The sequence below is a fragment of the Zootermopsis nevadensis genome, unplaced genomic scaffold (assembly GCF_977971745.1).
Source record: "Zootermopsis nevadensis isolate Lab colony 2312 unplaced genomic scaffold, Znev_1.0 Znev_ptg000061l, whole genome shotgun sequence".
In the NCBI taxonomy this organism is placed as follows: domain Eukaryota; kingdom Metazoa; phylum Arthropoda; class Insecta; order Blattodea; family Termopsidae; genus Zootermopsis; species Zootermopsis nevadensis.
In genome coordinates, this window is record NW_028259192.1 from 19,478,453 (window position 1) to 19,491,833 (window position 13,381).

The 13,381-nt window shown below is 35.9% G+C and overlaps 1 protein-coding gene across 5 annotated transcripts; it reads right to left on the minus strand.

Moving 5' to 3' along the window:
- Positions 1-477: 477 nt before the first annotated feature.
- Positions 478-10,902, minus strand: Hr96 (Nuclear hormone receptor HR96). Of its 5 annotated transcripts, none has more exons than XM_087340856.1 (7): positions 10,887-10,902; positions 9,721-9,911; positions 7,627-8,585; positions 6,714-6,933; positions 5,200-5,406; positions 4,566-4,775; positions 478-3,941 (listed from the first exon to the last, which is right to left on the minus strand). In XM_087340856.1, the coding sequence occupies exons 2-7, from the start codon at positions 9,886-9,888 to the stop codon at positions 3,741-3,743; spliced, it is 1,965 nt and encodes a 654-aa protein (XP_087196982.1). In that variant the 5' UTR covers positions 9,889-9,911; positions 10,887-10,902; the 3' UTR covers positions 478-3,740. The 5 variants fall into 5 exon arrangements, with proteins under 5 accessions (XP_087196982.1, XP_021936714.2, XP_021936715.2 ...); XM_022081022.2 differs by lacking the exon at positions 10,887-10,902 and adding an exon at positions 10,224-10,302; XM_022081023.2 differs by lacking the exon at positions 10,887-10,902 and adding an exon at positions 10,070-10,254.
- Between the last annotated feature and the right edge of the window lie 2,479 nt (positions 10,903-13,381).

Consider the following 13,381-nt stretch of genomic DNA (forward strand, 5'->3'; position numbering starts at 1 on the left):
TACTCTTGGAGCACTACACGCCTCGGGGGAACACTATCACCAGTGCCTCATATTCAGATCTCTTGAAGAATCATCTTTGACCTGCAGTCGGATCAAAAGCAACGTGGACTTTTGACTAGGTGTCCTTTTGCAACAATCAAAGACTTGCACTTTGAGCGTCTTCCACATCGGCCATACTCACCAGACCTAGCCCCAAGTGATTACCACATGTTTGGACCACTCAATGAGGTGATGGGAGGAAAGAAGTTCCATTCTGATGAAGAGGTACAGCAGGCAGTGCATGAGTGGTTGCGCAGACAACCACAAGAATTTTTTCTAGAAGAATCCACACTCTTTGTAAACGCTGGAGGGCCTGTATTAAACGAAATGGAGACTATGTAGAAAAATGATATAGTTGTGTACCGCTTTCATTCAATAAATTAAATTTAATTTTTTTTTACGGTTTTCATTTGACTCACCCTCGTAGTTAATAATGAATTTAAAAACTTGAAACATTTATTAATGTTATCAAAACATCCAATTAATTATCTACATGTCACTACTCACTGGCAGAAAACGCCAACTGTGCCAACAAATGTGGAAGGTAACACACTGTTGCTATTGGACAGACAGTATTGTGGAAAGTATACAACTATTCCTAGCATATTCATTTTAAATAATAAATATATACACACAGAAATGAAGAAAGAAAAAAACAACATGAAAGTGTTCTGTGTCACTATTGCTAACATTTTGACATCCACTTCAAAATATGAATAACAGACAAGGGGAACATATATTTACTAATTTTATGTTCGTTAAGATATTTATACGTGAAATAAATATATCATAATTCTATCAGAATTCTGTCCTGCCATACCAATAACAAAATATCTAGAGAGTTCAACAGTGTACCTGATATTCACATAAATTTAAATGAAATCTGTTCGTAGAAAACATGGTCACAGCTAATGGCTCATTGTAAATGAAACACTGAATTTTAACATTTTCACCATGTTACCAAAATTTATAATAAAGCTCATGCATAAGCTACAACAAACTCAAACCTTAGCTTATTAGTTTTGTAAAGTTTGTAATCAAAAGATGCACAAATGTCCAATAATGTGTTTTTCAATTGTATATTCCAGTATCATGCTTTTTGACACATTTATCTATATATCTCATTACTATGAGAAATTACAAATTAAAATTCTATGAACCATGTAACAACTTATTCATAAAACTAAATGGCACAAAATAATATATGTATTTCTACATTCTTATATATACTGTTAGATTATGCATAACAAAGCATAAAATAAAAATTAAATATCACTTACACACAAAGGATAATCTATATTCTAAATTTACTGTTGCCTCACCCCTATAGCAGGTTACAGCATAGGAGAAGGCAATCGAATCACATATTTGATCTGAAGATTAAAGCTCTTTACAGGATGTTAAATACACTTTGAAAAGTCAGCTGATTAATTTGTATACTTAAGTTCCTGTATAAAATTTACTGATGAACCAAATTATTCAACTCGTGACTTTTATGCCCCTTCTGATTAGCTAAATTCACTGTATCTTAATGCTACCAGTTACTTAAAATGCCCTTTACTACACTACATTTGATTATATTAAGTGTGGTATGTGATAATTAATTTTATTGTTCTGCCACATCAACTACTTCATAATAACATGTCACCTGAAGTCTAGAGCTAGGAAGAGTTACATTTTTATGCCTCTAAATCAAACAATGCAAACTCAGAACAGAGACACTGATGCAATTTCAAATTTATGTGTCTTAAATTCAAAATTGTTACCACTTTATACATATTTTGTATATATTTTTACTAAACTTGTTCCACTGCAAGAATGAAACAATTATTTGTAGAGGACGTACAAAACAGACAGAAAACGTTCATATTGACCATTTAACTGAATTCTAAACAGTTACATTCCATCCATGTAACTTGCATGGGACAGATGAGAAATGTATACAGAAATTTAGTTGTAAAGCCTAAGTGAATAAACGACTTGTAAGACTTAAGCTTACTTGAGAGAATAATATTGAAATTAATCTTGAAGGAAACATGACGTGAAGGTGTGGACAGAACCCAACAGTAGGCTCTTATGAACACAGAACTTTCGAGTTTCATAAGAAGAGAACTTGACCAGAATTTAAGATAATACATTTATGCATGAAGGTGGTAAGACTGAACAAGTGAATTCTTCAAGTGTTAATGTTATTTCCAACACAGGTACTACATAGTACCAAATCAACAAGACCAATGTTTTGCTTACTTTCTCACCATAAAATCTGAATATGTGAGACCACATGTATCACATTAATAACTTCTGAATTGATCAAAAATGTTCTTGAACTTAGGAATATCATCAGAAATACTCAACCCTATCCCTCTCAAAGACAATAACTACACTTAATACCACTTTCAAATTATTTTGCCTAGAATCTGCATAGTGCTACTATCTGTACAGAATTTGGGGTTTATAATAAATAAATAAATAAACAAACAAAAAAGCAGCAGCAGCTTCTGAAGAACCAGGGCAGTTGTATGCCTATGATGTTACAAGAGTGTGAACTGTTATGCATATTTAATGTTTTCTTCTATTATCTGACTACTAGGCAACTTACCATTCAAAATGTTTAAAACAGTACATAGTGACAATGAAATGACATATAATGTTACAACATTGTTACATCTTACTTGGATCCAAGATTTTTTTTGTGAGAAAACTGTTAACATAAATATATTTCTTATAAAATTTGCATGTTTATAATCTTTTTGTTTATTACTGACAACTAAATAGTATTTCACAAAGCTTGCGTGGTGACATAACTCAATAAAATCTTCTTGGGCGATCAGCTGCTTCAGATGGTTAAAAGACAAAACCGATGTTTCGGAACCCTGATGATGTGGACAGAGATGGTCCGTGAAACATCGGTTTCGTCTTTTATCCATCAGACGCGGCTGATCGCCCGAGAAGACTATTGAATTTGTACTATGTTTATTATCTCCATAAAAGTTCTATGTGCCTAGTTCTAATCATTCGTTTGGAAGTTCATTACACTAAAAACTAAACGTACATTCCCCACTGCTGCTATGACACAAAAATAAATGTCACAAATTTTATTTCTATTTTTAGAGATGTATTATCAGATACATTTTGAGGACTCCACATTATGCAATTCTACATTTGCTCCCAACTGACATATTCACACATCATACCGATATTTATGATATGAAATTAAAAAGTATAATGGCATGGCCTCCACATTGTCATCATACATAATTGCATAAAATCTGTCAGCCAGTTCAAAAGTTACTGGCAGTGGGACAAATATAGAGAGGTATGATGATACCATCAGCATACCTTTCATTGTACAATTAGAAAAGTATATGAAATATTTTTACTACATCTTGAAAAGCGTATCTGCATGCCTGTAAATTACAAATATGTGACCAATATAAATTTGTACATCTATTATGATAACACTTACATTTGCATTAGCCCTTGTAAAGGAAACCACATATACAGAAGTGTACATAAATAGGAAATATATTCATTTTATTGCTGCCTGCCATATTCTCCAAGCAGCACCAACTTGCATTATCACTTCTCTTGCTACTATACCATACCAAAGGTATATGCAGAATTATCAACCTAAGCTGGTAAGATTCCACTTACTTTGTATTGTATTCTATCAGGTACTTAAGAATTTCACTCATTAATTATCAGTGTGGCTTCAAGTCAAATATTTCGATAAGAAGAGGTTCAACGTCTTTTGGATTCACGTCCAAGTACACCCGGACGTGGTCATCATTCAGACGGTGAAGTTCTGAAATCTTCTGAATAAGCTTAAGAAAGACTGAGCGTGCTTCACAGCCAGGATATATGCTCTCCAGGTAGCGGCGAAGTAAGTAGTAATAAGAATTCTGGAAACAAAACAGTAATGAGCAGCAAGTACATGAATTTTAAAGATCACACATACAGCCAACATATATATTTTGCCCTGGAGGTTCATGTTGCATTACTTTCAGCCATGATTCACAAATGTGCATAATTTTCTTTGTCTGTCTGAGGCATACAGTTGAAATGAAGAAGACTGTTCTAAAACTGTGCTTGAATATTACACAAGCAACTGGAAATGTAAACTGTAACTGTGAACATTTTTTAAAAATGTTCACTTATTATACCATACCTACTACATAGCTTATTACTAAATTTCCCTTTGTAGTTTTATATAATTACAATTTAGACTGTTTACAGTTTCACTCCCTTGGAAGGAAGGGAATAGTTCTAAAAATGCAAAACATTTACTGCAACAATTTCTCAATTATATACAACCACCATCTCCCAATTAAGGACAAATATACTTGATCTGTGACTGTATGTAGCCAAGAGATTCATACACACATACACAGATCACACAAATGAACAGCACTTCATACTAGGAGACATGGACACTTCTGCAGGCCGAGATGTGAGAAATTCACTCTCTTCACATGAATGGGATTAAAAGACAGAGAAGTGGGGAGGTAATTTACAGACAGACAAACCTGCTCCAGTTTGATGACATCGTGATGGACTACCCGTGGTCTGTCTGGTGTGAACAAAGTTATGGCACTAAGTATCAACATGATATTCTCATCTGTGCGCCATCGGGGATCAAACGTGCGTAAAAAGCGCTGATGTTCCTCATAAATGTTGCCGCTTGCTTCCTTCAGTACATCCACCTTCACGTTTAGATATTCTTGTGTGTGAGGGATCTGCAAACAGTCTTGCTTTCAACTTCACACAGTCAGTACAGCAGAGAAGGATACAGACTGAGGAAGTTTGGAAACGAGAGTCTGAGGAGAACAGTTGAACATAAGCATGAGGAAGCAAAATGAGGCCAGGGAAAAATGCACAGTTAAGAGAATGAAAAAGGACATGGGGGTGTGGACTAATTTCATCTGGTAGGACAGGGTTCAATGGCTAATGAATCTTCCGTCTCAATTTCTTGACTTACTGAGAGACTATCAGTTTCTCAAGAACTGTGCTCCAAGGAGTTACTTAAAATTAATGTCAATCATATATTAAACAGTAAAAACAGAAGTATTACAGCATTTCAGCGTTTGTAAAGAAGATAGGATGAAAAATATTTTTTGTCATGTATATTTTTCCATAAAAAGTGAAACTAATGTATTTTACCTTCCACAGATCTGTGTCAGGATCATACGTCATTGCACTGCGTAGAATAAGGATTTCAGTACACCCACCCTTCAGCAGAGCAACCTGATCCTCCTGACACATGTTCTTGAATGCATTGATTTTCTTGGAAGTTTTGATGAGGCGTCGAATTGCAATAGCAGTCAAATTGATCACATCCAGCAACATTGGACTGTGTTCTGCATTTGTCTAAGTACAGAAAATGCTTTAATTTTCTCATACATCTATATGTTTTCACTTTTACATAAACAACTTCAAAATCAATCACTGTAGCAGATATAGTAAAATACAATTGTGTCACCTCCATCTTCAGAGTAGAAGTGAAGGTGAAGCTGACGTTCTTCCATAACATCAATAACCACCTATAAGACTACAGGGCGTCACAGCTTGGCAGATGACAATATACAGAAAAAAATATATAGTTCTTAGAAGGCTCAAAGAGAGGAATATTTTATTTTCAACTAAGTGGAAACAAATTCTTCTTTCTGCATATTGACTCATAAATTTTGGTAAAAAAATGACTGTTCTTAAATGTCACAAAAGTTCTGAGGTTAATCATTGAAATTTACAGCTTACGAAACAAATTACCCGACAATTATGAAACAGAATAAACCTAGTAGAATTGTCATACAGTACTATAAATCGAAAAGTTTGTGAAGAGGGTGTTATTTTATTAACCTTTATCATACAGGAAAAGGTAATTTAAACTCCTGGTAACAGTTCATCATATGTAAAGTTGGATGCTGACACAAGGATAACAAAGGTTAAACGGACACAGATTCTGAACTTCTGCTATCATGTAGGATTTAAGGTTCTCATGGCAATGCCTCACTAAATAAAAATACATTTGGAGCTAATCTATTTGTAATTCACTTTACGTTACCTTAATGAAGCATGATATGCCAAAGAAATAGCTTATTTACAATTAATTCTATATATTACATTACATAAGCAATTTTGTGTCAAAGAAATAATAACTGAAGAAGCTCCCAACAGTCTAACAGGATGTTAAAACTTATCTAACTGTAAACTTTGTGGGATTCAAAGATAATATTTCACAGTTGCATTTTAAGTAATACATATATTATGCTATGTATGTTACTGCTAAAAACAGCAGGCATACATTGATAGAGTTTACATACATATATCTTACAACAGAATAGAATAAAATATTCAAGTAAATGCACAGAAATTTTTCATATGCTGCAAAAAGAAACCTGACATAGGAGGAAAAAGTCTTTGTTGGGAAAGAACAGACAAAAAAGGTAATTTTCAGACTAGCTTATGGTTTAAAAAAATGTTTGAACTGTCTCCCATTAATATTGTAGTTAGACTGCGTAAGATTTGCATGTACAAACTCAGGCTCTTGAAATTCCTGTCCATTCTTTACAAAAACTACAAATGTTTTTAAACTAAGATATGCAATAGCCAGTAGCTTAATTGCAGCATAAAATTATTCTCACACAAATGTAAGTTTCCACTGATCCAGAACAAACCTTGAAACGGGTGTCATCACCAACCAAGGTTGAAAGGTCATCGTCCAGAGGTTCATGAAGAGCCTTGTTAGCAACAATCAGCTCATTCAACTTGGCTCTCTCAGCATCATTTAGCTCACGTGAGTTCTGATGTGACTTTGCCAGAGAACTGTAAGCCTCAAACTCGAGTTTTATGGCCTCGCTCAGTATTGACTCTATTGAATTTGGAGCTATTGGAATTCTGGAATTGTAAATAATTATATACATATATCTGTCATCATCAAATCATGAAAATCACAAATTCCACTTAATCCAAAAATATAATGACTGAAGCAGGGCTGTATTTTGAGATATGTTCAAACCTTCATGAAAGGTCTGCAAGACAAGATAGAATTTCATCCAACAGTTGAAAAATACTGTTTCAAAAGCAAAGTTCAGTGATACAGACAAAAATTAAAGTCAAGACCAGTTCAATAGTGAATCTGCGTAATAAAATGTGTCCTCAGATAAATTATATCTGAGAACACCCTATCAGAACTGCATTATAGATGGGCTACTGAAATGCAGTAATCACATGTATCAGGAAATGACACATTCACACTTGGATTTGATAAAACTTTGCTAACGTAACTTCAAAGTGAATTAAATATATTCAGACACATAAAAGCCAATATTTAAAATTATTTACTGCCTCTGCATGAAGAAAACGGAAGGTGGCACAGCCTCAACAAGTGGTAATATTTAAGTTACATGAATGCAGTAATTTGGACCTACAATCAGCATTGTTTCATGCATCTGTCACAGCTAAAGGAAGTCATTCTTGCTGTTATGTGATTTCTACATCAACATCTCAAATAACCACAGTTTAAAATCTTTTTAATCATATTATTCCCAATTTCCCTGAAAGAAGAAATATAAAACAAAAATGCAATACCTTTGTACATCCTGAAGTATTTCTTTGGCAGCATTTTCCCTCAAGTTGTTGTGTGCCATGCCATTCCACTGGCTGTCAGTGGATGTGATCATGTCATTCCGTCTTCTACTGTTCCAACTGCTGACATTCTGGGATGCAGAAACTTCTTTCTTTATAACAGAAACAACAGGAGCTGGCTGTGATGATGACATAATGTAAGTTTCAGGAGACATCTCATCAGTCTTCGCGCTACTGATGAGGGACGAAAGTAGAGGTGTGTCATTACTTTCAGGAATATGTGCTTCTCTGGATGTGTGATAAAGTATGGACCTCTGCATTACAGAACCATCTTGATCACTCATACAAGGATGGGAGAGGACCTGTGATGGCAGAACTGGTGATGTTATAACACTCACTGCACAAATATGCTTGTTTGTATTTTCTGAAAGCATTTCTAATGTTTTTGAAGCAGCTACAGTAGCACTATCTGGGGGAGAAGATGGACTAGGTATGCTTGCAGCTGAAGTTGGTGATGGGAATGGTTCTGACATCTGATGGCGGTCAGTGGATGTCGAAGCTCGAGGACTTATCGTGTGAAGTCTGTATAAATCTTCAAAGTTTTGGTCAGGCTGTCGCGCATCATCTGCAATCCAGGCCTTGCTTACCTCTGGTGCAGACAATCTGTCTTGGTCAGGACAACTAGACACTGATGACACAGACAACCCTGGGTCAGCCACAGACTCTAAAGTATCATCCAATAGTTCACGCTTTAATTTGGAATGATTTTCTCTATCACTTAGTGGTCTTTTCTTTGCACGGTTTAACTCAATCTTTTGTCTCTTCATCACTTTATCTTCTTCAGACATGATGTAATCTTTGCGCATTCCTATCGCAAGGCATTTTTGCAACCTACAGCGCTGGCAGAATCTTCGAGTCACAATGGTAATGTCACAGCTTTCAGTGAATGGACATCGAAATTCCTGGAACAATATACAGATTTCAACAATATATGCAAATGAATGGAAAAATGTTTCTTTTCTTTCTTTTTTCTTTTCTTCTCTCTCCCTCTTTTTTTTTTTCAGGCACAGTGGCCAGTCTCAGATGTGGGCCTTGTGCACTTGGACTGTGGATTTGAACCCCACTCAAGGCATGGATGTTTGTCCTCATTTCTCTGTGTGTTGTGCTGCCCTGTGTACAGGTAGAGGCCTTGCAACAGGCTGATCACTCATCCAAGGAGTCCTACCAAATGTCTAAATAGATGAAGTAACTTCCAAAAGACGCAGCCAAGACCCACACTATGTTTCAGAGCCACAGATGATGATCATGATATTTTCTTTTTCAAATTTTTCCATTTTGATTTTTTCAAAAATCAAAATGGAAGTGGGAGGAAGAAAGATTAGTAAGACTTATGTATACTACAAATATGGATTCTTCAAAACTCTCATATTGAGAAAGTGGGGGAAATATTCAATATATCCAAGCACTTTTGTTCTACTACATACTTCTTTCTTATTCAGCTGCTTACTTACATACACTTCGGCTTCACAATAACGTCTGCTCCATTAACAATAAAATGTGTTGCATACAGAACGTACACATAAATAACTGAATATATGACATATATAATTTGAAATTTACTAAAACTGATCTAAAATATTTCTGTTCCTTAACAAATGATTTCATAAAATAATTAAAATTATTTCCGGTCATATCCACTTCACCCAAACTAAAAGTTTAGTGAAACCATTAGACCATAAAAACTTATTGATGTGAATGCCCATCATGAAATTTCCAGATACTCTTATTCTTCCTCAATGCAAGTACTTCACTACAAATAAGGTCTTACTACAAACACTGTATGATGCAACCACAGTACCATCGACTGTGTGAACATGTTGTTTTGACGACAATGGACTCTAGACCTATACAAGCTGCACCTAATACTGCACTAGTTAGACACAACTATATTACAACTGCACAAGTCCAAATAAGTGGTTTCTTTACCGGATTAGAACACATTAAATGTGGCTATTATACATGAATGCTTAGATTAGAAAATAAAGTTCTAGCAAAACACAGAAACCTATCATGATTTAGGCACACTTTCAAACTTACTTTGTTCTTGAGGGCATTTCTTCGAAAGAAGGCTTTACAAGATTCGCACGTGACTGCATTAAAATTATAACCCAGGGCTCGATCACCACACACACCACAAATTTTGGGATCACCTTTCAACCCAGGAATATCTGGCGCAGGGGACTTCACGTCAGCATCCATTATCATCAAACTCTTCTCGATTCTACTAGCTAGACATAATGTGCAATATTTTTAATGAAATCGTAACTGGGCACACTAACCTACACATAATGTAACACACAATTATGAGTCATCAACATACGATGATGTCAAAGATAGGAGCCTACTTCCTCTGGCTCTAATGAAATGCTACTTAAGAAAAACTTACATAACATACAAAAATTGCAGCTACGGACTGTTGTATTACTCAGAAAGACAACATATAAAGTATGTACGGAATGTCATGTTGAAAATATTAGCATTTATCAAAATAATTCAAGAAATAATCACGCCACCACTCCCACCAAAACACCTTGCATTACCATCAACGCCATCTTCCACTTGCAGCATTAATAACTTTCAGAATAACCAACATGCCAACTGCTCAAAGAAATTTCTCTCTAAAACTCGATTATTCAGTATTCTTTACGTAATCACTAATCTCGTGGTATTCTTGTATATGTTATTATTATTATTCAATACAACGAGTGTTGGGACACCAAATATATTATACCAATGACCACAATAGATGGTTCAGGCTTATAAAGATGGCAACAATGCTACAATATCAAAAGAATGAAATTGTCCAGCTATTGCATAAGAGCGGAAAACAGGGTTCATCATCCATATTTCTAAATTTAAACTGAAGCTTTATGCACGGAATATTAAATTAATTACATCACATTCTGAATAGTATGGTTGTTGGAACAGGCACAATATGAAGACAACGGAATTTTAATAGGATGAAAGGTTTCCGCTCAGACGGTCACTATCGAATTCCATTCGGGTCACATTTTTGTGTATTGTTGATTGCAATTGTAAATATGTTTCAGAATGCTATTACTTTTGTTTGGGTGTTATTATCGTGGGTCTTACAATTTCTACGTTAAATCTCATAAAGACCTATCCCACTGTCGTCATATTCGTAATCGTTGGCGACCTAGTGATGCAGGCAGTAAGCACTTCTGAAACATCTGTAAACTTACATGGCACATCCTAGAACACCGACACATTCGTCGTCGCCGTCACGGCCTGAAATCATACCCAGGCAACGTACCAGTTTCTGGTATATGCAGTGGCTGTACGTCTATAAGAGCTGCAGCACCCCCTATAATTTTTCAAAAAATTATTGTTTGTGTTTATATAATTTGTAACACTTTATTTCCTCTGTATCATTATTTTAATATTGCCCTTTACGTTGTCATTATCCACTAATCGGCTGAACTGATAGTAAGTCCACGGGCGAGGAGTGATAAACAGAACGGGGCTATCATCCGGCTGAAAGGATTTCAGCGCGGCTAGACGGTCAAAAGTAGAGAGCGCGGTGCAAGCTGGAGCGACGGGCAGTTCACTTTTACAGCGCGTATCGGGGCTGAAGTCCCCACAGCCGGCTTATAGTAAACATGCTTGCCCGGTACCACGTGTTTTAAACTGGTTTCTGTATCACAAACTGTTTCGTGGTTATTGTTAAGGAGTGTTCAATAATTCTGTGCACTGACTTATTTTTGTTCTGATAATTATAATGAGCAAAGGAAGTGTATCATAGTTACAGCAAATTATCTCTTCTAAATTGTCTTTGAGTTAAAAAGGTAATGTAAAAAATCATGGCCGCCCTCTTCGGACTTACAAATAGTTAAACATCGTCGAGCACGTATGGGTTTTCTCCTGATGTAAATTTACTGTGCGTTCATTTATATTGTTGTGTTGAAAATTATTCTCATTTCCCTCCCTTGCGCAGCACTATCACTGCTCAGAATAGAAAAATGGGAGTAATACTCAACTACTATATGTAACCCCTTCTTATTTGAAAACCAGTCCAAGGGTAATTTCTCGGTAGAAAACAGGCATAAATACAGACAGAATATGTTACGTTTAAATGAAAATATACAAATTCTGGTTGAACTTCGGACCAAGACAAGACAAAGCAACCACATCCACGATGTGAAGAACTAACAATTCTTATCCGCCTGTCCGGAAAGTATAATCACCTACAACAGGTGTTTATAATCACTTGTGTTTAATCGTATAGTCCGATAAAACTTATTTCATTTGAAATTATTTATCGAAGTAAGATTTACTGAAATAGAGCCTGCAACCAACATCACCGCTTTAGTATTAGGTTATCATCTTTCTCGGTCAGAGGACAGATTCAATATCTCACATTGGGCCTCCTATTTGCTATTGTACTTTCACATTTACAAGCAGGCGTGTTGGGTGTAACCTTTGGGTAAAAAAGAAATACCTGTTACGTCTATTAGGTATGGGCAAACACCTCTTGAGATAAAGATACTCCAGAGAAACATTATCTACATCAGTGATTACCTCACTTATAAGCAAATGAACACAACAGAAGGTTCTCAGCGGACCTATACCGAATATGAACGTGTGTGTCCAGCACGCGGCCGCATTAGTTGAGTATTAAGTTCTTTTATCAATGGATACGTTGAATGGCTTATTTTATTTCGTGATGCTGTATCAACTGCTGAGTTATGTGCAGTAGAAAATTATAGTAGGATGACTGTGAACGATGAAACTGGAGGAGGGGTGCTGTAGTAAGCGGTAGTGGTCTAATGAAAAACTACTCCAGTATAAGTCTACAGGCAACAAGGAAATACGGGGAAATGGTATCAGGAAAGCCTGTTCCCAGTAGGGATTCGAAAAGGGCACTACCGTAAAGCGAGCCAGGCAAGTTACCGCTGAAGGAGACATATGGAGTCTCCGTTACCAATAGCAGTGTATTCAAAATGGTTAATAGCAATAGCTGCATTTTCTAAGAACCAAATACAACTCACAAATAAACTTCGTGGGCAAAATATCGAACCAAGAACTTGCACTGTTACGGCAAATGATAAACATAAATTATCACTGCCCTCTTAAAGATTAATCGACGTTTTATATCCCCCGTAATCTAATTCTGCAGTTACTTTGTAAGGTCATTCCAAAGGAAAGTATTGATGACCCTTACATTAAACTTTAGAAGTCAAGGACTATATTACAGTCTCATGTTTCATTTACCAACACCACATGATTGTATATCAGTTAGTCACTAGGTTCGGGTAGGCCTGTGTGAGTACCAACGCCAACGGACTGCAGAATTACACATTTAGTTACGTATTCATAGACGGAATGGCAGCTCGAGTCAACTCTCAACTTCATATTAAGTACAATTGAAGGAAGACATTTGACCCGCGTAATGAACACAACTAGATTTCTTTGGACAAGGTCGTGGACGAGAGACAGAATAAAGTCGCTCCTAACTGCTTTGTAAGATCCATTCTGATATAATCCTCACATCAACGTCTAGGTCTCCCGTCAGATTTTCCGACTAAAATTTATGTACGAATTTATCAGTTTCCCTATTCATGCCAAACATGTCCTTAATTTGATGACGTTAATAATACAAAGTGTAGAGTACAAGTTATAAAGCTCTTCATTACATAATCATGTCCAGCCACTATTAGATAATGTTTCTTAGATCCAC